We start from the raw sequence: 26,908 nt of genomic DNA, 5'->3' as shown, positions 1-26,908 counted from the left end.
AAGACCAGACAACTTTAGGCAAGGATCAGGGCAGCTTTAATTGCCTTTAAAAAAAAGAGTGTCTTGTCTTATACCTTTAGTTCTCTAAAGTGTCTTAAGGCTGGTTATGTGGCTCATACTATAACCCCAACATTTGGGGAGGCTGAAGTGGGAAGATCTCTTTTGATAGAAGTTTGAGACCAGCCTGTGTGCAATAGTGAGACCCTGTCTCCACACATACACACAAAAAAAATAGCCAGGTGTGGTGGTGCATGAACCTGTCGTCCTGGCTACTTGGGAGCTCTATTGAAAATAAAATCATGGCTTTTTCAGTTTTTTTCCTCCAGTGTCAAACCAATGATCTTTGAGGAAGGTTACTATAATGGGCAATATTTTGAATGTCTTAAATTTAAATACTCCCTCACCTCATTTTGGGATATACATAAAGTTTCATTGATTTCGCTTCACTGAGACCCTGTGGTAGTTCAGTTTATAGCCTCCTAATAGACTTTCTTGCTTCGAGCTTCCTTTTCCATAGCAAAATGTTTTGCAATCTGGATCTAGTCTAACTCTGGCTTCATGTCTTTCCTCTCTTTTCTTCTGCGTTCCCAACACTAAACTTCTTGTAGTTTTTCTAATTTGATACGTCCTTCACACCATTCCTTTACCTTTGTATGTGCTGCTGGGATGACTTTTCTCTTTCTGGTAAACTCCCACTCATTCACCAGGACCCAGTTTAAATGTTATTTTTAAGCCTTCCCTGCCTACTCCCCCTCCCATTCACCCCCACCTGCTTCATACACACGTTCTTCCCAGTCTCCTCTCTGCTTTGCTCCTCTTGCCTGCCACACACATACACAAAATTAGGACTCCATTATCTCTACCGTAATGCCACTTTAGATTATATTATAATTATCTGTGTACTTGTGCCTCTCCTTTATTAAACAGTGAACTCCAGGCCAGGCATGGTGGCACGCCTATAATCCCAGCACTTTGGGAGGCTGAGGTGGGAGGATCACTTAAGCCCAGGAGTTTAAGACCAGCCTGGGCACTTATGGAGACTTATCTCTTAATAAATACATACATACATACATACATACATACATAAATACATAAAATAAATAAAAAAATTAGCTGGATATGATGGTGCATGCCTGTTGTACCAGCTACTCAGGAAGCTAAGGCAGGAAGATCACTTGAGTTTAGGAGTTTGAGACTGCAGTGAGCTATAATTGAGCCACTGCACTCCAGCCTGGACAGCAGAGCTGAGAGCCAGTCTTTTTAGAAAATGAACTTCGTTAAGGCAAGGACTTTAGCCTTGTCATTTCCACATGTGTAAGGCCTGGGACATGTGTGAAACATAGTAGGCATTTGACATGAATCAGTGAAGCATTCCATGTATTAATTATAAGCTATCCTTTTTAGATTCACTACTGGTTCTCTACTTGTACAGTTTAGTTGAAAAATTGCCAGTTTTAAATAAATCTGTATTTTAAAATTTTTGCAGCTCAGACTCTTTTTTTAGTAGTTGAGGTTAACTCAACCTTTGCAAATCCAAAATAGTTCTTTCTCAGCTGATTTTTCTCCTTGAGTCAACATAGCTAACACAGGCAGAATATCCATTTTGTCAGAAAGGAAATACAGATTCAGAGAAATCAAATGACTTGAGTACATTTCCCAAAGTAGGACCGCAGCTCAGATTTGCTATCCCCAGCCAAGTGCTCATTTCTTAAAAGAATAAGAAGGGTAGGAAATTAAATGTTGATACTTTTTGTCTGAAGAATTGTAATGAATGTCAGTAGCAAACCCCAGAAACATGGTCGTTTGGGGTAATAGAAGCTGAAGTGGTCATTGAATAAGTAGGTCCTACCCTATTGGGCATCTCTGGGACATTTAAGCAATGGAGTGTCTAGCATAGACTGGACCTTTTCCAGGTTCCATCAGTGTTGTGATCAGGGAGTCCTAGCAAGAATATTCTAAATGGAAAGCGTATCTTTCCACTCCACTCCCTGTTGGAGGCAGCATAGCATAATGTTTAAGTACTTTGGTATGAGAAAGACCTGGGTCTGAGTCTCAGCTCTGCCTCCTGATGATTGTGTGGCCTGTCACTTAATTTCTCTAAACTTCTAATTTTCTCATTTGTAAAGTAGAAATTTTAGTACTTAACTACAAGAGTTGTAAAAGGATTGAATAAAATATTGCACATAATATTCTTAGTACACAGGCTCAGGGACAGAGTAAGCATTCTGTAGTATAAACTATTGTTTCCCTATTTCTGTTCCCAGGAACAATATTCTAATACAGTTAAAGATGTAATAATTATTTTAATTAGAGAATAAAGGAGATAATCAAATGTGAGGGAAATTATAGTATTCAAGTGAGCTTAAAGGATCGATATAGAAAGAGCAAGCATAGCATTCTCTTATCCCTGACTTGTTACAATATAATTCATTACAATATCCCTGATGTTGCAATATATTATCAAAGTTGTCTTCATAGATACAGGTTAGTGAGAAATCCTGTCATTTCCCCTCCCAGTTTGGGGGATTTAATGTGTGATATTCGCTGTCTGGTCGGTATGGTTTTCCAAGTGACATTATCTTTATCAGCATGTAATTCCACTTTAGGAATTCCTGATTGTTAGTTGGTTTTCAACGAAGCCTTTTAGGGAGTTTTATGTCATTTGTAGTCAGTTATTAAAACAGTATAGGCTTCAGGGTTCTTTCAACAGCTAGTAGTGGTGCTGTCACTAAGTATTGTGGTTCATGTGGCTGTCAAAAGACAAAATTACAACACACTTAGTTTAAAGATCTTAATTGGCTTTTATTTGCAACTCTAGAATTGGGCAACACCTCATTCTATAAAATAGAACAAGTGTTCCGATGAGATAAGCAGAGGAGTTTGGCTGTATAAACAGAAAAGGGGGCTAAGGAAAGCAGAGACAAGGAACAAAAAGTGGATTGGTCATTTCAAAGTTACTTTCTTGTGAAGGATAAAGCAGTGCAGACTTCCTTATCATGCTGATTGAAACTGGCCTGTTTGTGGACTTGGCCATTCTTTATCTCCTGATTTTGCAGAACGTCAGATAAAGAGCTTCGTCTTGGCTTGGTAGTATGGAACTTCATCGTGAGTTTGGTTTGGCCTGTTCGGCCTAGTTCAGGAGTTCAGTCCAAAGAGGGCGTCCTGTAAATTTTGTTTAACACTGCTCTTGTTATTCCTAGTCCTCATAGTTTTCTGTGGCTGTAGCTTGTGAACTATAAAACTTGGTTTTAAGGTGAAAACAGTTGTTTTATGATGGTACAATTAAAAAATAGGTAGAACAAAGTAGTTCTTGGTACTATGGATGAAAGAAACATGGGTTTTTGTTTATAGCATTATCCAAGGACCATGGTGTGAGCCCCGTCTGGCATATGAATCTAAAATAAAATTGTAGATTAGATATTGGGTACTCGTTTGGGAGTTCTTCACCCCATTCTTTTGTAGTTTATAATGGTTCTGCCATTTGCAGCATGTTTTCTAGATTATTTTCCAGTTTTTTCCCTTGTATGTAAAGCTCTTTTCCTTGTCTAAAAATTCTTAACTGAGAAGTGCTTTTAACTGTTTTCAGACCACCACTTGGAAACTATAAATATTCAGGCCGAGATTAAGCACTTCATGGTGATTATGATGATTTTGAATGGCATTCACATTGCTAATATAATTAACAAAGTATGGAAGTACCACCCAAACTGAAGTGGAGAAGACACTGAGAGAGGACTTTTAGTCTAAAGGGCAGTTGGCCAGAATAAGTATAACAGAAGGGGAAAGAAGTACCATTTCTTCCCTTTTCTATGCAGAGGAGACATTATACCTCTCCTTGGAAAGAGATTCGCAAGTTGCCACTGCGCTTTTGTTGATTCATTTCTCCAATCATACTTCCCCATCTAATGTCAGAAAGATCTCCAAATTGTCTTTCTACCTTTTTTCCCTTCTTTATAGTAACACCATTTCTATTTCCTTGGTGTTGACTATATCTCTCTGTAAGGATTTAGGAGAAAATAATCTGATTAATTAATACAAAATAAGACTATAGATTATATTAGATATTGTGTCTTGGGAATTCTTCGCCGCATTTTTTTGTGGTTTCAAACGGTTCTGCTACATGTTTTCTGGATTATTTTCTGGTATCTTCCTTTTATATAAAGCCCTGAGTTGGTGCTTTAGCAGTCCCAGTATTTGCATTTTCAAAGAAAAACTTGTTTAAATAAACCCCCTGCCTCCCTGCCTCCAATTGACAGCTTTTCAAATTCTGTGACAAAAAATTAGGATGAGGCAAGCTTGTCTTGACTCCTTAAATCTTCGTTCTATCTGATTAGCTCCCTGAAGTTATTTATTCTTCTGTATTTCTGAACTCATGGATTTTTCCATGAGTTCTGTGTGCACGTGTGTTAAGGTTTTTGGGGTGAGTGGGGATTGACAGTAATGTTGGTGGTTGTGTTTTTACAACTCTCACTGAAAACTCCCCAGCCCTACCCTAATCTGAGCAATTCTATTAGATTTAAAAAAAAAAAAAAAAAAAAAAAAATTCCAGGTCTCATTTTCTCCATACATCAGCAGCCAAGATGAAAGTTTAAGGAACTCTTAAATAGCAGTGAATAAACAAACATTTAACATACCACCCAAAAATTTACTAACCCCTAAAATAAGACATTGATCTGAGAATTCTTGTTTTTTGCAGAAGAAACATCACATGCCATCCAAATATATAGCTTTGGACTGCCCAGTGAAAACAGATACTAGGAGGCAAATTACAATCAAAATGGTTTAAAGATATAGCCTTGAATGATCTTTAACTTTTCAAGTAATTACAAAAAGATTTCACCAGCTTCAAAGTAAAATATTTATGTCCTCATTCTAAACTAGAACAGGTTTTCTCCCAAAGATAAAGTATACATGACCATGTGATTTCCCCAGTCCCGTAGGGGAAACTCACAAAACTGGCTATAATTACACAATGTAATATTCTTTTTCGTATGTAGAGAGCAAATTACTGGTAATAGAAACTTGCCAATTAAAGTAATACTATATGTGTTGTACTCTCACCTGAATGTTTGCTGGGTTTAGTCAAGTGTTTAGATACGAGTTTTCTTTATTCACAAGACCATTTAATAATACATGAACTCCTGCTGAAGTTGTTATATTTTTTTAATCTTAATACACACCCAGTGTATTCCAGAGACACCTTGAAAACTACCTACTCAAAGATACTATATTTCTCTCTGAATCATAGCCAACCTATAATTAGAAAGTGGTACAAAGTAAGTTAACAGATTCAGTAAGTCCTAAACCTGAACTAGTATTCTTCACAATTATGTGTAATAGAACTAGGTATTTCCTATAAGGCCTGTCATTATACAATTTGTAATTTAGACCATTATCAACTTTAAGAGTTGTAAATAGTGACTGTACTGCATGCTAGTACATGCAAAAGCTATGATCAGATATTACTGACCAAGTCTTATATAGAAAATATTTTCAGGTTTTTTTAAAATAGAAGGATTAGATCTTGTGTCTGCTTAATTGAAAAGCTAAGAAGCAATGTAAGGTATACTTCACTATTTTGATTTATATTATCTTCAGTTTTGTCAGAAGCCATTCTAGACAAAATAGAGACTTCTGATTTAAAGTGGAATTAAAGACTAACCTCAGTTGAACAAGAACTCAAAAGTTAGCAACATAGCAGCATAAAATCTGTACCAGACCTCTAAGTTTCTTTTATTGCTGTGATCTTTCATGTGATAGTAATCTGGTTGGGATTTTTAAAATACATAATTATGATTTTAAAGCACTCAAATTATGTGAGTACTGCATAATAACATTTGATGTCATTAGATATGCTATTAATTGCTTAATATGGAAAAAGGAGAATAAACTATACTATAGCAGAAAGCAGTTTTATTTCTTCATCTGAAGTATGAAATTTGTAATGTATTTATTTAGCTTTAAGTCATATGAACATTATTAGGTATTATTTTGGGGCATAGATTTCTTAATACCTGGTGTTTTTATTCACTTCCATTTTCGTAAAGCAGATACGTTTTGTTTTTAGCAAAGCAGGCTTTAACTATACACATTTGCTTTTCTTTAAGCTTGTGTGATTCCACTTTTCTCCCATATCTAGTTGTATATGCCAGCCTTCTCTCATGAAAACAACCTATGAGAAGTGTTTTATTACCTGACTCTGCTATACCAAATGCCAATCCTTATTCTTGGTTATCTGTCTGTGAAGGTTGTAGATGTTAACAGGTCGTCTTATTTGTTTATTTAAAAAAATTAATTTTCTGCATGTTATTCTGGAAGATTCTATCCAGTGGAAATCAACACAAGACACACTTGACAGGAGGCCCTACTTTATGGGATATTGGAAGTTTTGGGACAATGGAATCCAGCTATTGCTTCTTAGTAACATAAAATAGAATTATTTGCCTTCGCTCTTTTGTTTTTTAAACTCTCCTTACCTTCCCCCCACTTTCTTCCTCACAAAAAGAATCTTACAGCTGCTTTCCAAGAGTTTAGAAAACAACCCCCCACCCCGCCCCACCGCCACCGTTGGAGAGAATATGTCAGGTCTAGGGCTTGGCAGGGTGTTCAAACATTGACATAATTAGTTTAACACCAATTACGTGTTAACTAGAAAACTAAGGAACATTTCTTACCAAGCCATGACAATGTATTACCTTGACTCAATAATAAAAATTGCCCGAGTGACAGTGTGTCTCTGCTGAATGGCTTTTCTTACACCATCTGGTTGTCATTGTAGTTTTTTGTTGTTGCTGCTTTCATTTGAAATATGCTGATGATCTTGTTTTTATTCCATAGCATTGAACAGATGGGTTGATTATTCTTTTCAGATATTAATAAGGCAGCGGAAAGAAGAAATATGAATACGGCTCCATCAAGACCCAGCCCCACACGAAGGTAAAGTACCCTGAAGCCGTGAGTTACCTTGGGAGAGTTGGGCTCTGGGGAGTTAAGCCCAGCTTCGTACACCAAAGGTCTTTTCTTCCCCCCAACAAGTGAAACGCTCAAGCAAACAATAAGAACATGAACCTTGTGTGAAGGGCCTTGCTGCTTTTTTTAAACATACATCAGGAGATACAGAGGAAGCTTTGTGTTTTCGGTGGCAAATCCAGCAAGTTCAGCTTGCAACTTGAGTTGCAGGCAATTGGAAGAGGATAAACCTCTGTCTGTCCCCAGCTCACGTGTCAATGGGAGCCTCCAGAGCAGAAGGAGTGCCCCAGAGTCATTGGTGTATGCCATGCTGCACTGCAGTAGGCAGCAGAGATTCGACTCTTCATTCCAAATGGCTGCCGGTCGAGATGTTAACCCAGGTTTACGGAAAGTGCTGCTTGAGAGATTGCTGCTGTGCCTGTGCTGCAGATCCCCGGTTTGCTCACATATTTGGGTTACCTGTTTGAGGGGAAATAAAAAGGGCAAAACACTCCACCTCTCGAAAGTCTCCCGTTTTCTTAGCTTTCATGGAAATCCAGGGTGTTTTCCCAATATTTTCTTCCTTCCAGTGTATACAAAAGAGATAATCCTGGTGTGTTCCCTCAAGATACACATTAAATTGGTCCCTTCTCTCAAAGAAGTGCTTTATTTAGTGTTACCATTTACACCAAAAATAAGGATATTGTATTCAAATGTTCTAGCCCCATAACAGCACACAACTGGATGTAGTTTTGTGTAGAGGGCAAAGAGATAAGATATATTTCATAAAAATGATATATTTCATATCTAGTGTCTCTTCAAGGCCCAAGTGGATTAATGGATTTTGCCTTGCCTCTAAGTAAAAAAGCTAGTTTTCCGCAGAAGCATACCTAAAATGACATAACACAGTGAACTGCATTTCCTGCAGTGAACTGGACAGTACTGCATACAGTGAATCCTCATCTCGTGGCTCCACTTGGGAACCCAATTAATTGAGCATTACACATAACATAGAGCTGTCCTGCTTTTGGACAAAAACACCTATATTTTGTTACCAACTTACAGGAAAGAATGGCCACTATATGTTTCATGTGTGTACTCCTACTTGGATGTGAAGTTGTAGCTACGGGGAATAGATTATTCATGCCCACTCTGCAGAGTGTAAGCAGACCCTCAGGGCAAGGTAATGCTGCTGATTTCATTCATTTGGATTCTTTGTCCACTCTGCCTGTGCAGTGGAGTTGAATCCAATACCATAGCTGCAGCTGTACCACAGTGGTCATGTGTGGATTCCCTGGCCATTGGTTGGTTTCACTGCAGAATTTGGCATGTAAATAGGTATTCTGTCTGTTCTCTCTAAGGAATGCCTGCAGCTTGCAGATAAATTCTCTGTTGATTGATTTGTGTATATGTGTGAGTATCCTGAAGAACGTAAACAAATTCTGCAGAACTTCAGCAGTTCCGTATAATGTCTGCTTTCATTAACCTTCCTCTAACTGTGCCACAGATCTTGGGCAGTCATATCAGTATTGCTCCTTAATGCCCTAGTGGCCTAATTCCAGAATGGAATATAGGTGGATAAGAGCTGCATCTAATGGTCAGAAATACAGGGTTCCCATTGGAAACTTTAGTTGCCAGGTGGGTTGAAAGGGAGATATGGTGTGTATCCAGTTTCCAAAGAGTGCTAACGTGTGTTTCCTGGTGACTTAACCAGGAGTGTGGAATTTGTAACTATAAAAGGCTCAGACCCCACTAGTAAAATCCTCCCCCTCTCTGTTGTCTCCATGATACATGGTGATCTTTGGTGATCTCTGGGTGATGTCTGTCTGTTTCCCCAGGCAAAAAAATAAAAATAAACAAGCCATGTTGCAGACTAAGAGAGTAGATCCTGTTTCTGTTATGGATTGAGAAGGGTATTTTATATCATCCTGTTAATGATACTTTACCAAATGTTTTTAACACTTCCAGTTGATTGTAGATATTCAACAAACATAGCAGTGTTGGAAAATGACCAACGTCCCTGGTTGGAACCCAGTAATAGCCATTGCCAGAGCATTAAATTAAAAATATTAATTTCACCCCAGTCTAGAAATAGTTTTATGCTTTTGTTTTCTTTTTTTAATAATAGTCCCCACACAAACAAACATACAGACAGCATTGGAGAGGGCCTTATAAAATGAGCTTCTAGCCAGGTGTGGCTCACACCTGTGATCCCAACACTTTGGGAGGCTGAGGTGGGCAGATCACTTGAGCTCAGGAGTTTAAGACCAGCCTGGGCCAAATGGTGAAACCCTATCTCTACAAAAAATAGCCAGGTGTGGTGGCTCTTGCCTGTAGTCCCAGCTACTGGGGAGGCTGAAGTGGGAGAATCACTTGAGTGCAAGAGGTTGAGGCTGCAGTGAACTGTAATTGCACCACTGCACTTCAGCCTGGGCAGCAGAGTGAGAGATCCTGTCTAAAAAAATAACACGAGCTCCTTACCAAATATATAAATTTACAGATCACCTTTATATGCCTTTTAGAGTATCACCTTCGTGAGAAATAAATTTTAAAATGAGGTCATTTGATGGTGTGAATAGGGCAGTGACTTCCTGCTTTATTTATAATCAACAGGAGGGACAGCTAGGCTAATTCAAATTCCATTAACAAATTTCATTCCGTCTTCCCTTTGGTGATAGGTCCTTAGCTGGGTTCCTCAGCATGTTATTTAACATGATGAAGTTCCATACAGTCATGTTTATTTGCTTGAGGGAAGGATGGTCACAATTAGTAACTCCATGTAAAATCTGAGCTAAGAATCCTAGTTTTTTACGTTAAAAAAAGCAAATTTAACATTGTATTCAAAATCCCAGTTTTTTACCTTAAAAAAAGACGTTTAATATTGTATTTTAAATAGAGCACCAACATTTTAATCATTGTTCTGATAATACTTTATCTCTTAAGATACACCAGTAGGGCAGATGTAAATTGCAAAGAGTAGCCAAGACAGGCGAGTAATTAACCTGGAAGGGGCAAATCATTTAACTGAGGGTGAACACTGGGTACCTCCTTTGGATGCATGCTTCCAGTCAAAACCTTGAGGTAACTCCAACTGTATCAGTATTGGACAACAAACTGCCTTCATTTGGCAGTCCTAATCATTTTGTGTTTGATGCAGTCATAGGGGATGCATCCTTCACAGGGGGAAAAAACACTACCGATGGCAAATATTTCCTTAAGTTAGACCTCCACATTTTTAGCGCTTTCTGCATTTAATAAGAATATTGGTATAAGCACACTGGCAAGACCTTTATAACACCTTATTTTGCTGGACTTACCTAGGTATCTTTGGGAGTTTTCACAGGATTATCACCTCTTCAAATGTTTCAGTAAACCACAGTTCTGGTGGCTTTGCTCTCTGTTCAGTAATGTGCTTCCCTAATGATTCCAGCTGTCAATGTATAATTCTGACAGTATTGGCCCAGCCAAGCACAGAGCACTGCATGAGGAATTTCTACTCTGGATCACATTTCAGCCTGAATTCTTATCATTTAACTCTTGATGGTCACTTCATTGGACTCCTGTGAGTACCTTGCGTAGTTACCATGCAAGTTGTCAAGCACCGATACTAAGCATTAGTCCTTCAAAAACAGGATCATGATTCTGGTTGTACCTGAGATGTCTCAGTTACCATCTTCAGCTCAACGCCTTGACAGTCCAGATCTTGTAGCATATCCTTATGCAGACGTGGCCTCTAGGTACTAGAAGTAAGACTGTATTTCTGAACGACTTAAAGAAGGACAAACAGAATTAACTTGTCTACATCCAAAGCTCTACAGAGGATTTTCCCCCATATATTTGTGAAAGATGTTGAACATGGTATCTCTTTGGTGAAAGTCATTGGGTATTGGCCTATCAGAATTAACCTGACTGTAGACAAGTTTCTTATATGACCTGAAATGCTTTCTGCTTATCCAGAGGGCCTTAATGCCTTTGATTACTGTTTGCTCCTTGGGTGTGAGACAGCCCTAGCTCTAGGTGGGCCACAGAAAGATTCCAGGTTGCAATTACCTCTGCACTAACACTTGAAGAAGTCGTCAGTTCTCAGCAACTGCCACCTCTACCAACAAGAAAGTTCTGTTTGTGCTGAAGAAAGTCATCAGTGCTTGCTGAGGAAAAGCATGGGCATGTGTAAAATTTGGGTCTGTGAGGTATGATATCTCATTGCACCCCATATCCCACCTGCATCTAACAGCAATATTCTGCACAAGTCTGTTGTCTCCATTTCTAACAACAGCATGAAGCCCTCATGGTTGGAGATCAACATCACACAGCAGCTAGCCATTTAGATGATGATATTTGTGGACAGTATATCTGTGACAGAAGTTTGAAGAGCTAATGAAACATTTTTCAGGGTCAGGAAAAGGCTGGCTCTCCCAAGGAAGACATTCCAGTCAACAGAAAGGAAGAAAGGAGATGCTAACCTTTGCAGAAAAGAAAAAAGACAGGGGTCTTCCTCCCTGAGCGTCTGTAGAACCAAAGCCGAAGAAAACCGTCCTGGTTGTGAAGTTTCAGTCTCTAGCCAAAGAGAGGCTCAAAATCCATCAGCGTTTTCCAAGATGATCATCTATCAGTTCTTACTCTGTAGGCTGTCAAACACCTACTGCTCTGCACACCCCTTTATAGCTCTCAGGAAGAGACGAATTCTACCAGAAGCACATCACTTACCACCAGAGCCATTGTTTTTCCCTTCACCCCTTTCGCCCTTAACTCTCAAATGTTTCCCAGAGATGTGACTATATTCCTCTCAAGACAAAGAGTATTTGCCTTTCCCCCCACTGGTGAACATATGAGGAATTTACAGCAGAATTTTAGTTGTGTTTGCCACCTGCCTTCAGTTTGTGGACTCCAGTGCTGAAATCTAACCACTGATCAATTTCTTTTTATCCTCCAGTGATGTAGTACCTGAGGGTATGCTGCATTTGGTTCCCTTAGTAAAACACCTCTGGTGCTGTGGTATGATACTGTGAACCTTATTATGCTCTAGAAATCTGATTCTAACTCACTTATCATCTGAGGTCCAGCATCTCCCACAGGAGGCTTGGTCTTCTTGCACTTTGAATCCTACACACTACTGCCCTTTTGTTAGCTGTGGTCTTGTTTTGAAACAACATGTTGGGGCCAGCAGCAGGAGCCCTTTTGTTCTGAGTTCTTTGTTTGGGTCCTAAACCAACCCTAAAGGTTTTTTTGTTTTGTTTTCATCTCCAGAAGAACAGCAGTCTACCGTAGTGTTTATCTTTTGGAGAAAGGAAAAAGGCTTAGCCTTTCCTTTTGAGAAAATTATTATCCTCTCTGTTCCTACTTCCACCATGCCTTTGGTTCTTTTCCCTTTTGTGAGTATCACCTCTTCTACATTTTTACCCTGAAAGCACTTGAGAGAGAATTAGTAGTTTTGTTGCACATGGACTTCAGATTATTTAAGGGAAAGGGAGGGACTTGCCTTCTCAGACTGGAAGATTGAACCCAGATTGTGCAAATCTAGGTTTTAGTCAACTTGCAGGGATGGACTCTGACAGGTAAGTAAGGTTTTTCGATGGATTCAAAAGAATGAGGACCAAACGTAGCACTTACAATACTCCTAAGGTGGTAAATAACATGCTACGGCATGTTCTTATTTGTATCCGCACCCTCATTTCCACCAGCCCAAGGCTTTGTGTGTGGTCTGTGGTCTGTCAGGATCATGATATTTCAGCCCTGATTGCCAAGAACACTTGAAATTGGATTCCACCTCTAATGACTACTTCTAACTGCTCCCCGAGGCAGGTTTATCTGCCAATCATTAATCCAAAAATACTTCGCAGTTGTCCTTTCTCTTTGGATCTTGAATGTTTGCCCACATTGCACACTACATCAGATGTTGCATGTTAGAAGGGTTATATGATATAATAAGGAAAGGTGAAGTCAGAGTCTTGGTTAGTCTTCACTTTATTCTAGTAAGAAAAATTTTGCTTAGCTATCCTCGTTTAAATTCCCTGGTCTACGATATGTATGCTCCCCCAAGTCAGGAATGCTGGTTAACCTTAAAATATATAACAAGTATTTTTCCTGGAAGCAAAAAAAAAAAAAAAGTTTGGCATTTAAATTGTTTTTGCTGTGCCCATGTGGCTGAAGTGAGGTTTTCCACAAGCTGATGACACTATGAATACCTAATAGGTGTAACTATGGTAGATGACAAAAGTATACACAGAACATGTTGCCTGCTCTTGAGAGGCTTACAGTTTAATAGAATAATTCAATTCATTAAATATTTGCTGAACTCATATGCTGTATCCTAGAGCTACGAAGCCTTCAAGAGAACTTCTTATTTGGTAGAAAAGCCATGTAAAAATAATTACAGAACACTGTGGTAAGTGCAGTTATAGAGGTTTGTACTGGAGCAAGATTCATTCAACATACATATAGAGCATCTATCATATAACAGATATTGTTCTACATAGTGAGTTTGTAGTGCAGAATCAAAGTGAGATAGTTTTTGTCCTTGCGATGCTTGTAGTCTAGTAGGGCAGACAGACATTAAATAAATATTTAATGTCAATTTGTGATAAATGACAAAAGTAAAAACAAAGTGCTATGAGAGAATTTTAGGGGCAGAAGGTAAACTTACATTGAATGTAACAGAATCAGGGAGTAGGGGATATTTATATGTTGAGACCTGGAAAATGAGTATAGATCTCTTCCTGCTACTCACGTAAGGGGATTAGGAAAGACGTTGGCTAGTTAGAGCTGAAAGGCCAGTGTGGCAAAGAGTGGTGAACTAGGGAGAGGTTGAGACAGGGTTGGAAAAGACAGGAGCCAAGATTATGCAGGACCTTCATGGCATTGGTAGAGGTTTTAGATTGAATTCTAAATACTTCGGGTGCCTGGCGCAGTGGCACACACCTGTAGTTCAGCTACTTAGGAGACTGAGGCAGTAGGATCACTTGAGCCCAAGAGTTCAATGCTGTAGTGTTCGTGATCCCACTTGTGAATAGCCGCTGCACTCCAGCCTGGGCAACATAGTGAGACCTCACCCCTGTAAAAATAATACATACTGTGGGAAACCAGTGGAGGGTTTTACATACGTAAGAGACCACTGTGGAGTGATCTTTCAGGAGAAAGAAAAGAGACAAAAACAGACGAGACTGCTTTAGAAGGCTCTTGCTGTGGTTTAAGGGTGAAACAATTATGAGTTGACCTTCAGCAGTACCAAGAAAGATAAAGGAAAGTGGGAAGAACTGAGAAAGAATGAAGAAAATTTGGAAATATGGTTGGAAGGATGAGGCTTTAAGAGAAAGATGACACCCAGTTTCCTGGCTTGTGCAACTGAGTAGGTGGATGTGCCACTTACAGAGATGGGAAGGTTGGGAAGGGGAACATGTTTGTTGGGGAAGGGGAAGATCAAGAGTTCAGGGCAGGTTTTACAGAGAAGGTAATCCTTAAAGTGGGTCAGACATAAGACGTTGTTGTAAAAAGGTAAATGCCAGATCAAGATGAGTAATACAGATAGAAGGTGCCCTGCGCTAAGCAGAAGAGATCAGCAGTTAGGAAGGGTAGGGAAGGTTTCTTGGAAGACATGGGACATAAACTTGCCTGTGTGGATTGGATGGTACTTGGATTAGTGCAGGAAAAATATTCCAAGTATAGAAATCATATAAATAAAAATATCAAGATAGATTGTGTCTTGTGAGTTAATGCATAAGAATGAAGTAGACTTGAGAAGGTTGAATTAGAAATGAGATGGAGAAATAGGAGTCAGATTTATTAGGCTTTCTAACATAGAAGTTGGCATTTTAGAATAGTTAATCTGGTATTTATGTGTTGAATTAATTGAAATCAAGTAGATTGATTTTTAATTTTGTGTTTTATGTGTTGGTGTCAGAATAGAAATAAGGACTTGGATTGGACTTAAAAATCCAATGGGAATAGAAAAAAAAATCAACAGGCCACAAGTAACTTTATTGGGTTGGGGAAGGAAAAAGCATAGTTAATATTCAAGAACTTAAAACTTGATAACTGGGAAGATGATTTTGTCAGAAGTAAAAAAGTGGGGAATGGGGCCGATAGGGGTTGGAATCAGACGTTTTGAATTTTAAATATGTTAAAGAGGAATTTCCCGTGGGGTGAAGTGTCTCATGAAGAACATCGAATCAGAGCAGACAGAGCATATCTGTGACTTCACTGTTCAGGTTTCCTTTTTTAAAAAAACGTTGAGCAAAAAGGAATCAGATTCTGCATAAACCCTCAGATTGAGAGATAACACTACTCAATAGCTCTGACAAAACAGAAAAACTGATTGTTCTTGATCCTTTATTGTGTGTATCTTGTAGTACTTTTTTTCCCCTTAATTTTATTATCCTGCCAACATAATGTTAAGTGAATTTTCCATACTTTAAAGATAATTCTTTTTATTACTTTTATGAGATTGTGCTATTTGTTCTTTTTTTCTTCATGAGTCTTGCCTCCTTGCTCTGTCCCTCCAACTTCCTACACCTCGTAAAGTCTCTTTCAAGCAAGTCTGGTGGAAAGACGCTTTCACTTTGAAAGTCTGATGAATACTATTATCCAGTCAAAAACTTTGGCTTTTGGTCATGCATTCTTTTGATGTCCAGATCTTTTGAGATTGTGCAACCTGTAGACTATTTGCTGACCAGATGGATGACTGTCCTTAAATGTTTAGTCATGTTCTGTTTGGCTGCCCTGTTTTAGAGAAAAGTGCTTGGAGGGTGGAGACTTTCTCCTATGAAGAGCTGATGCATTGGCTACTTTCAATTTCTTTGTCTTAGCATCTTCTTGCTACCTCCCACAGGGATCCTTATGGCTTTGGAGACAGTCGAGATTCAAGGCGTGATCGATCCCCAATTCGGGGAAGTCCAAGGAGAGAGCCCAGGGATGGCAGAAATGGCCGGGATGCCCGGGATAGCAGAGACATTCGAGACCCCCGAGACTTGCGGGACCACAGACATAGTAGAGACTTGCGGGATCACAGAGACAGCAGGAGTATGCGTGATGTTCGGGACATGAGAGATCTTAGAGACTTTCGTGATCTAAGAGACTCTAGGGATTTTCGAGATCAGCGAGACCCCGTGTACGACAGATACAGAGACATGAGAGACTCCCGAGATCCTGTGTACAGGTACATATGTACTCTGTTTTTTTCTAAGTTCTTTTTATGTATATTCTACTAAACCAATGGAAAGCTCTGTAAGAGCAGTAATTTTATCAGCCTTATATTTCTAGTGTCTGTCAAGTGGTAGATGTGCTGCTGCTCAGTAAATTTAGCTGAATGTATGAATGATTTTAAAAATTTTTAACAGAAAATAACTAGTGTTGACAAGGTATGGAGAAATTGAAACCCTCAGAAATTGCAGGTAGGAATGCAAATTGGTATAGCCACTGTGGAAGACAGTTTGGGAGTTCCTTAAAAAGTTAAACGTAGAATTAACTATATGATCTATCAGTTCCATTCCTGAGTATACACTCAAAAGAATTGAAAAGAGGGACTCAGATAGTTTTACATGAATACCTGTAGCAGTACTATTCACAATAACCAAAAGGTAAAAGAAATCCAGATGTCTGTGGGCAGATTAATAGATTTTTTTTTTTGTTTTTGAGACAAGATCTTGTTTCCCAGTCTGGAGTGCAGTGGCATGATCACAGCTCACTGCAGCCTTGACCTCCCAGGCTTAAGTAATCCTCCCTCCTCAGTCTCCCAAGTAGCTGGGAGCATATGCCACCACACCTGGCTAATTATTTTATATAGAGGTGGAGTCTCACTATGTTGCTCAGGCTGGTCTTGAACTCTTGAGCTAAGTGCTGAGACTACAGGTTTAAGCCACTGCACCTGATGTGGATTTTTTTTAAGTGGTATATATTTATACAATGTGCTATCATTCAGCCATAAAAAGGAATAAAATTCTGATCTGTGTTGCAGTATGAAGGCCGTTGAAAACATTATGCTAAGTGAAATAAGCCGGTCATAAAAGACAAATATTGTATGAATTCACTTACATGAATTCATATTATATTGTATGATTTATATTGTATGATTTCACTTATATGAAATATCAAGAATAGGCAAATTTATAGAGACAGAAAGTAGATTAAAGATTACCAATGGCTGGGGAGAGGGGAGTTATTTGACAAATACAGAATTTCTGTTTGAAGAGATGAAAAATTTTAGAATTAGATAATGGTGATGGTTGCACAACCATTGTGAATACAATGCTACTGAATTGTATACTTAAAAATTGTGAGGCCAGACACATTGGCTCATGCCTGTAATCCCAGCACTTTGGGAGGCTGAGGTGGGTGGATTGCCTGAACTCAGGAGTTCAAGACCAGCCTAGGCAACATGGTGAAACCCCATCTCTAGTAGTAATAATAGTAATAATAAATAAATAAAAATTGTTAAAATGGCAAATTATTGTTATATACATTTTAGAATTTTTTGAGATAGAGTCTCACTCTGTCACCAGGCTGGAGTGCAGTGGTGTGATCTTGACTCACTGCAACCTCCACCTCCCAGGTTCAAGCAATTTTCCTGCCTCAGCATCCCGAGTAGCTGGGACTACAGGTGCCCGCCACCATGCCCAGCTAATTTTTGCATTTTTAGTAGAGATAGGGTTTCACCGTGTTGGCCAGGATGGTCTCGATCTCCTGACCTTGTGATCCGCCCACCTCAGCCTCCCAAAGTGCTGGGATTACAGGCATGAGACCCTGCACCCAGCTGACATTTTAGTATAATTTTTAAAAGGCACAGGGGAGGTTCATGTAATGTTTCCTCAAAACTAACATCAATAATTCCTGCCAGTTATTTTGCATTTACTATATGCCAAGGACTATGCTAAGTGCTTTCTGTATATCATCTCTGTTCAACCCCTCTCATCATTTTGTGAGACAGGTTAACTCTTATCAGCCACAGAGCTGATATGCAGTGAGTCCCAGATATAAGCCTCGTTTGTCTAATCCCAAAGAATTCTCTAGATGATTTTTTCAGGATAGGGCAGAGTTTTATCTTTATGAAAATTTCCTTTTCAGGAGAGAAGGCTCTTACGACCGATACCTGCGAATGGATGACTATTGCAGGAGAAAGGATGACTCTTATTTTGACCGTTACAGAGATAGCTTTGATGGACGAGGCCCTCCAGGCCCAGAAAGTCAGTCTCGTGCAAAAGGTAAAGTAGCAGAAACATTCTATTCCTATTATTGATAGAACACTTTACAAAAAAGAGAGGGAACTAATACCAGTACCCCATCTGAAAAGGGGCTAGTGACTTGGCCAAGCAGTGTATAAAAAGAAGAAATACAAATAGCCTGTTAATGGGTAAAGAGCATTTGGCTTGAAAATGATTGTGTGTGTGTGTGTGTGTGTGTGAAAGAGAGAGAGAGAGAGAGGAGAGACAGACAGACAGACAGAGTTTTGCTCTCGTTGCCCAGGCTGCAATGCAGTGGTGTGATCTCAGCTCATTGCAGCTTCCATCTCCCGGGTTCAAGCAGTTCTCCTGCCTCAGCCTCCTGAGTAGCTGGGGTTACAGGAATGCACCACCATGCCCTGATAATTTTGTATTTTTAGTAGAGATGAGATTTCTCCATGTTTATCAGGCTGCTCTTGAACTCCTGACCTCAGGTGATCCTCCCTCTTCAGCCTCCCAAAGTGCTGGGATTACAGACGTAAGCCACCACGCCCAGCCTGAAAATGATTTTTAAGATGTAGACTAGTACCATCATCTGGTTTAGTCATCCAACAAGAAATAAATATGAAATTGTAGCAATAAGAAATGAACAAAATGCTGGTCACTGTGGCCACACCTATAATCCTAGCACTTTAGAAGGCCAAGGTGGGTGGATCACTTCAGCCCAGGAGTTCAAGACCAGCCTGGGCAACATGGTAAAACCCCATCTCTACAAAAAAAAAAATACAAAAATTATCCAAGTGTGGTGGTGCACCCCTGTAGTACCCAGCTACTCAGGAGGCTGAGGTAAGAGGATTGCTGGAGCCTAGGATGTTGAGGTAGTAGTGAGCCATGATTGTACCATCGCACTCCAGCCTGGGCAACAGAGTGAGACTCTGTCTCAAAAAAAAAAGGAGAAATGAACAAAATATTGGAGCTGAAGACATTAAGTCCTTGCTTTTTGCCCATTGACCAGATAACTGTGACTGCCTGACTATGCAGAATAGGTGTTTGGTTTTTATAACTTTTATCTAACAGCATCTCTTTTTTAGATGAAGACAAAAATGTCTTTTTAAAGCCTGGTTTTTCTCAATACTTTGTTAAAGATTCTTAAATTATTTCATACCTGGCCAAGCTGAAATCTTTAAGAACCTCATTTTTAATTTGTTATAAAACTTTAAGGGCCGGGCGCGGTGGCTCAAGCCTGTAATCCCAGCACTTTGGGAGGCCGAGGCAGGTGGATCACAAGGTCGAAATATCGAGACCATCCTGGCCAACATGGTGAAACCCCGTCTCTACTAAAAATACAAAAAACTAGCTGGGCATGGTGGCGCGTGCCTGTAATCCCAGCTACTCAGGAGGCTGAGGCAGGAGAATTGCCTGAGCCCAGGAGGCGGAGGTTGCAGTGAGCCGAGATCGTGCCATTGCACTCCAGCCTGGGTAACAAGAGCGAAACTCCGTCTCAAAAAAAAAAAAAAAAAACTTTACTATTTGGTTTTTTGTTGTTATTGTTTTTCAAAAAAAGGTCAGCAATAATGCGGATTAGAATAATAATGATTACTGTTCTTGTCTGTCAAGTTGGCAAGACTTGAAAAGAATGACAGTGTACTCAGTGTTGACTAAAGTGTGGAGAAATAGGCACTAGATGATCCACCTCTGTGGAGTTGTAAATTAGTAATAGCCTTCCCATAGGGCACTTTGGCAGTGAATATCAGACACAGCATTAAAATGGCGATGTCCTTTAATCCAGCCATTACATTTTGGTTAATTTATAATAAAAAATATTAATACTAGCTGTTTTTAGGAGATAGACCAGGGTATTGATTCAGAGTATTATGACCTTTGCCTATAAGTAGCGCAGGATTTTAAACGAGGCCTGTGACTTGTCTTTATAGAAGGATCCGGTCCTTATTTCAGTTTACCCTCGTGGTGTCTTGCAGAGCGTTTGAAACGTGAGGAGCGGCGTAGAGAAGAGCTTTATCGTCAGTATTTTGAGGAAATTCAGAGACGCTTTGATGCCGAAAGGCCCGTCGATTGTTCTGTGATTGTGGTCAACAAACAGACAAAGTAAGAACCCTTAAATGTTTCTCCCCAGTAAGGAGAAGAGTCAGAGAAATTCAAGCTCCTATTTAGCACCTCTATCCACTGAATTTGAGCTGTGTGTATTCTTGGATCACTGTGCTGTGTTAGCCAGAATTCTTTCAGTTATAGGTGACAGAAAACTCAATTCAAACAGGCATAAGCCCAAAAGAGACATTTTTTATTTAAGCAGAAAGTAACTGGGAAGTTGAGGCATGGCCACATCCAGGGTCAAACCGTGTCATCAAGACTTGGTCTCTGTGTCAGTCTCTAAGTACCGCTTTCCTCAAATTTACCTTTGTTCTCAGGCAGGTTTTGTGCTTGAAGAAAGCCAGAATGGCTCTAAACATGTGTCTTAGCTTAGCAAGCCAAGTAGAAAGAGAGCTTCTCTTTCCCATTGTTTCTTCTTAACGTTCTGGAATTCTTCTTAGGTTGACCTGACTCACTTTCCCATTCTTAAGCCTGTCACTTTGACAGGGTTGCTGAATGTTCTGATTGGCCAGGGCTGTCATGTTACCATCCCAAGAGCTAGAGGTGGGATTAGCCCTGTGGAACCATGCAGACTGAGAGTGGAAGGAGGGTATAGATGCTGGTCAAGCAAAGCAGTAGATAACCCCTTCATGGGACAACCCGACTGCCCAGTACTTTGGGAGACACGTCTCTGCATTTGTCAGCCAAGAACCAAGTCTTTATGAAGTGCCATGGCCATGCAGAACTGTGAGATGACCATGTTACCAAGCTAGGGCTCACGGCATCGTTTCGCTGCATCCCTGTTTTACGTTTTCTCCTGAGAAGAGGCAGAGCAGAAAAGCAGAAGAGAGTATAGCAGCTTGCAGGCTTGGCAGTAGCTATATTCCCTTTCCCCAGGTAGTACTGAGTAAATAGCTTCATGTATTTTCTAGCAGTTTGGGGTTAAAGAGCTAATTTCAAGGCAGTGACTAGGGAAATAGGTGTTGAGACACCAAGTAATAGGCAGAGTTCACAGGTTCTTGGCTGTCTTGTCAGCAGTAGATGCTGCTTTTAACTCTGGGAGCTTTTTCTGGACACATGATAATGGCTATCATTTTCTGAGCACCTACTTTGTGTACTACCCCATGCTAGGCACCTTACATAAATTATTTTTAATTTTCACAGTAATCACATAAAATTTATTCATTCAGCAAATCTTTTATATGTGTGGCAGATGCCGGGTACTGGGGCTATGTAGTCCCATACCACTGGTGGAGCTTACACCCTAATGGAGCAGGTGACAAAAGCATACAGCTGATGAGTCCTACGAGAAAAGAATGTATCAGAGATCTAATTTAGATTGGAGGGAAGGTCAGAGAAATGACATATGAACTGAGCCATGTTATTCCTGTTTTATTAGTAAAGAAACTGCTATTTGTAAGAGGTAAATGGACTTGACTAAAAGTTCAGAACTTTGCAAGTAGATGCTAAGGGCTGGGATCCAAAACCATGTTTCTAGCATTTAAGCCCATGATGTTCCCACTGTATTATGCAGCCTACCCAAAAAGAGATAAGTGCCACAAGTCTTAGGGAACTGGATGTTGTTAAGGAAGGACCACTGGGCTAGAGAATCAATAGAAGGACCTGGGTATCATACTGTGCTACTGGCAACTTCTGATGTGACCTCAAGCAAGTCACAACCATTCTGAGCCAGGGTAGATAGAGAGAATTGATCTAGATCCTTAGATCCTAAAGATGGTATTGGGGTGGACTACAGTTTGAGTTCTTAGTAGGAATACACACAGCTGGCTTGAGACACAACAATGCAGATTTGGAGTTGGTCGCTCACCTGGATCTTGTTTGTTTTTACAGAGACTATGCTGAGTCTGTGGGGCGGAAGGTGCGAGACCTGGGCATGGTAGTGGACTTGATCTTCCTCAACACAGAGGTGTCATTGTCACAAGCCTTGGAGGATGTTAGCAGGGGAGGTTCTCCTTTTGCTATTGTCATCACCCAGCAACACCAGATTCACCGCTCCTGCACAGTCAACATCATGTTTGGAACCCCACAAGGTACAGAGGCCCAAGTGGGTCAAAATACCAGAGGTAGTGACTAGTCCATTATTAGTCCTTTATGCCTTACTCAGAAGAACCAGGTTTTGGGCAAATGACTCTTACATCCCAGTTCATATATGGTAGGGCCCCTCTCTAAGTACCATGGAAGAGTCCTGCATAGTCATTTATCTGATAGTCTCTGAGTGGATACAGTTCTGGGCCTATTATCTGTTACATTATACTTAGCCTTAGGTATATACAGTGGTGTACTGGCAAATATTTAACAAGTTCTGGGATGGGGGGAGGGCGTTTATACCATTTGCGGATCTCCATGGTGTAAATACTCCCACCATGTTTCAGTTCAAGCCACCAACATGAAGTCACTGAAGGGAGAGTTGGAAAGAAATGTACACAGTTGGCTCTTGCCACTGAGATCTGGCTCCAGCACACCTCTGGCATGTACTCCACTGTATGCGACAAAATCCTTGCTTTTGCCCAGCTTTCTAATGGAGGACAGATAATGTAACAGGCATTTAGGATCCTTTTTATAAGTGTGCTGGAGAAGTAACCAGAAGGGCTATGAGAAGTTACCAGAGGGACTAAGAGGCCCTGACCCTGTAGAGGCCCAGGACCAGTTCTCGAAGTCCTTCTTAGAAGTAGCTTTTCGCCGGGCGCGGTGGCTCAAGCCTGTAATCCCAGCACTTTGGGAGGCTGAGGCGGGTGGATCACAAGGTCAGGAGATCAAGACCATCTTGGTCAACAAGGTGAAACCCCGTCTCTACTAAAAATACAAAAAATTAGCTGGGCATGGTGGCTCATGCCTGTAATCCCAGCTACTCAGGAGGCTGAGACAGGAGAATTGCCTGAACCCAGGAGGCGGAGGTTGCGGTGAGCCGAGATCGTGCCATTGCACTCCAGCCTGGGTAACAAGAGCGAAACTCGATCTCAAAAAAAAAACAAGTAGCTTTTCAAGCACTGAGCCCAGAGGATTGAGACTCAGCCAGCTGATACCCTGCTCCTCTTACAGCCAGAGTTACCCTTTTCCCACTACACTCAGGATCTCTGTTTGCCTCACTCCTTATCCCCATAACCATACAATTACATAAGGATCTCCAGTGGATCATTGTGTCTGTCTGAGGAATAGTCCCCAAGATGTGTGAGGACAAAAGTTCTGAGGAGTCCTCTCACTACCCGGTAAACCATATTGCCCATGGGTAAGGAGAGGAGGTTATTTAGGGTCACAATTTGATCTTAATCCATGACTTTTGAACTGATGAATTAAAAAGCAGTAGGCCAGCTCTGTCCTGAGGAGCACAGTGGAGAGCCTGGCTTTCCAGAGGGGGCTTGTTGGCCTCCTGCCGCTGGTCTAGAGGCTGCTGGGCCTGCCTCCTGTGGCTGTTCCCCACATGGCCTGTTTGAATCTGCAGGAGGCTGTCATGTTTCTTTGGTTTTTACTACTACAAGTCTGTGATCTAGGAATTCCCCCAAAGAACCAGCTGTATCCAAAGGTGCATGTTCCCACCAAAGGTATCCATTCACTTCCCTTCCTGCCCTTCATCTGTCCACCCACACCACCGTACCCTCAATCTCAGGCCTTTGTGTCGCCAAAGTGATTTTGTTGCCGGTATGAGGTTAGGGAAGACTTGACAGAGGCAGCAGGTGGGCACTTAAATATGTCATGAAAGAAAATTAACTCGTGTCACTTACTCCTACAGAGCATCGCAACATGCCCCAGGCAGATGCCATGGTGCTGGTGGCCAGAAATTATGAACGTTACAAGAATGAGTGCCGGGAGAAGGAACGTGAGGAGATTGCCAGACAGGCAGCCAAGATGGCCGATGAAGCCATCCTGCAGGAAAGAGAGAGAGGAGGCCCTGAGGAGGGAGTGCGTGGGGGCCACCCTCCAGCCATCCAGAGCCTCATCAACCTGCTGGCAGACAACAGGTACCTCACTGCCGAAGAGACTGACAAGATCATCAACTACCTTCGAGAGCGGAAGGAGCGGCTGATGAGGAGCAGCACCGACTCTCTGCCTGGTGAGCTACGTGGCAGGGCCGAGGTGAAGTTCTGACTCTGCATTTCTCTAATCCCCAGGCTCTGTTGGGAGGGTGTCAGGCCCAGGGCTCTTTGGAGTGGGTAAGGGAAATAAGTCCATCCCTTGGGTTCTCCCATGGGCCATCCATGCTGATACAATGTTAATAATAACTTTTTATTATTTGGGTACTGAATGCTGATCCCTGTAGTTAATGTGGTGGATTGACTAGTATTGCTGAATTCCTGGTAGCCAGGATGGATGCCCTTTTGTTTTTTAGCAGTTCTCTAGGAGAACTAACCTATTGTTTTCTGTAAATAGCACATATCATAATGTAGCCCCTTGGGAAATTGATGTTATTGTCTATGTACTGTATGATTGATGTGATTCAGTGATTGTTGTTCTTCCTTTGGCTGCTAGGCCTCCTGCCCTTGGGGGGTACTTTGAACCAGATACCTCCCTCTTCTGTCTTCCAGGCCCGATTTCCCGCCAACCACTCGGGGCGACCTCGGGTGCCTCGCTGAAGACACAGCCAAGCTCCCAACCGCTCCAGAGCGGCCAAGTGCTCCCCTCTGCTACACCCACTCCATCTGCACCCCCCACCTCCCAGCAAGAGCTTCAGGCCAAAATCCTCAGCCTCTTCAATAGTGGTACAGTGGCGGCCAATAGCAGCTCTACATCTCCCTCAGTTGCTGCCGGAAACACCCCGAACCAGAATTTTTCCACAGCAGCAAACAGCCAGCCTCCACAAAGATCACAGGCCTCTGGCAATCAGCCTCCAAGCATTTTGGGACAGGGAGGATCTGCTCAGAACATGGGCCCCAGACCTGGGGCTCCTTCCCAAGGGCTTTTTGGCCAACCTTCCAGTCGCCTGGCACCTGCCAGCAACATGGCTAGCCAGAGGCCTGTGCCTTCCACAGGTATCAACTTTGACAATCCAAGTGTACAGAAGGCTCTGGATACCCTGATCCAGAGTGGCCCTGCTCTCTCCCACCTGGTTAGCCAGACCACAGCACAGATGGGGCAGCCACAGGCCCCCATGGGATCTTACCAGAGGCATTACTGAGGCTAAATCAACTGTCCCCAGTCCCCTCATCCCCTGGCCTCCTCCCACTTACTGCGTTCTAAAGAGTTGTTTGGAGGATATTGGCGATCTCCAGGTCTACATCGAGTGTCATCAGTTTCTACCACCTGCTCTCTCTCCTGCCCAAGGCTGTGTTGCATATTCCTTACCAAGTTTATGCTGCATTTGGGGCTGTATTCTGTTTTGTTTTTTGGATTTTTGTAGAAAATAAGTATCTCCGGAGTCACTTGGGCAGTACAGGTGTCTGGGCTTATATCTGATGGGGTTTCTCCAGTCCCTCTGTCTACTGGATTTGGAGCCAGGCCCAGCTGGCCACGTTTGGAATGGCATTTGTCAAGTCAGTAGCCACCACCTTTGTTCATTGTGAACCTACCAAGGCTTTGAAGCTTCAAACACGTCGACCAGAGCTCAAGTTCCTGCCTGCAACTTCTGTCTAGAGTTAAAGAAAAGTCGACTGGCCTGGCAGGCACGGTATCGTCGTACCCCAATCCCACATGTTTGGGATCTGCTGGAGGATTCATAAATCAGCTACTCTGGATTGTTGAGGAATGGCCATGGCAGCCACAGAAGAATTTTTCTGTCTGAGCCAAGGTTGTTTTTTTGTTTTTTTCTCTTTTATTTTTTGCTTTCATTTCATTGGAAGATCTCCAATGGACTGAACAGCTCCAGTCAGCAGCAGTTTAATACAAACTGTGAATCTGGGCCCCACCACTCTTCCCCCTTAGCAGTTCTGTCAGCATCCCCCTCCAGCGGCACTTCCATGGAGTCAGTTCTGAGACTCTGGCCATGAACACTCATTTCTTCAGTGATTTGTTTTGAGCTTTTGGCTCAAAATCCCAGGCTCTTATTTTTGTCTAGACTCTTGTTCTGTTTCCTGAGCAGTAGGAGGTAGGGACCACTTTGATGTCAGACTTCTGGTAGCTGGACATGTTCTTGAGATAGGTGGCTGTTCATGACTTTTGTACCAGAGTGAAACTGTTAGAGGGAGGGCTTCTGGCTGTGGTTCCAAGTTGAGCCCCAGGAAGCTGCCCTCTCCCCAGGGATTGTGCTCAGTAGATCCCTGCGGACCACAGTCTCGAGATCATCTAGCAGGGGAGAGGGAGAGCAGTGACTTCAGCCGAGTCCCTGACAGTGGCAGAGGAAACAATGGTTTCAAAATTCAAGGTCCCCAAATGGCAGCATTTTATGTTCTGACCTGTTTGTGTTATATAGTGTTTTTCCCCCCTTTGGAACTCTTGTGTTGTTAATAAAATGAAATGATTACTTTTTGATTAAAATGAAAAAAGTAAAAGCTGTGTTCATCTTTCTTGGGTGTGAATATCCTCTTTGCAGGACACTCTCCCCGAGTCAGAGGTGAGGGCTCCTGTGTCGAGGACTCTGGCCTGCCCCGTCTTGTCCTCAGCATGTGATCCGGCCTCGAACCTCTTTGAACCCTGCCTTCTCTGCATAGGTGGCTCACCTAGTTAGAGGCTTTAATAACAGTTCAACGCAAAAGCCTATTGGCTAATTATAGTGCTGGGTTCAGCATCCTGCTTCTGGCAGACATTCTTTTGTCAGCACCCTCATCCTCTTA

The 26,908-nt window shown here is 41.5% G+C and overlaps 1 protein-coding gene across 5 annotated transcripts in view; it reads left to right on the top strand.

Moving 5' to 3' along the window:
* Window positions 1-26,626, top strand: part of NCOA5 (nuclear receptor coactivator 5) — a 30,388-nt gene extending 3,762 nt beyond the window's left edge. Inside the window, exons 2-8 of one of the 5 annotated variants that reach the window (XM_003936474.4) lie at window positions 6,870-6,936; window positions 15,773-16,099; window positions 18,004-18,140; window positions 20,078-20,204; window positions 22,038-22,237; window positions 23,935-24,255; window positions 24,728-26,626. In XM_003936474.4, coding sequence (XP_003936523.1) covers window positions 6,899-6,936; window positions 15,773-16,099; window positions 18,004-18,140; window positions 20,078-20,204; window positions 22,038-22,237; window positions 23,935-24,255; window positions 24,728-25,317 — 1,740 coding nt within the window. In that variant the 5' untranslated portion in view covers window positions 6,870-6,898 and the 3' untranslated portion in view covers window positions 25,318-26,626. Of the gene's footprint in view, window positions 1-6,844; window positions 16,100-18,003; window positions 18,141-20,077; window positions 20,205-22,037; window positions 22,238-23,934; window positions 24,279-24,727 lie in introns of those variants that run through there. The other 4 variants (XM_039479656.2, XM_039479658.2, XM_010346925.3 and 1 more) reach the window with 4 other exon arrangements.
* The last annotated feature ends 282 nt before the right edge of the window (window positions 26,627-26,908 follow it).

The sequence above is a fragment of the Saimiri boliviensis genome, chromosome 9, assembly GCF_048565385.1.
Source record: "Saimiri boliviensis isolate mSaiBol1 chromosome 9, mSaiBol1.pri, whole genome shotgun sequence".
NCBI lineage: Eukaryota > Metazoa > Chordata > Mammalia > Primates > Cebidae > Saimiri > Saimiri boliviensis.
The sequence above is the reverse complement of the archived record's forward strand: the minus strand, read 5'-3'. Positions and strand labels throughout refer to the sequence as shown.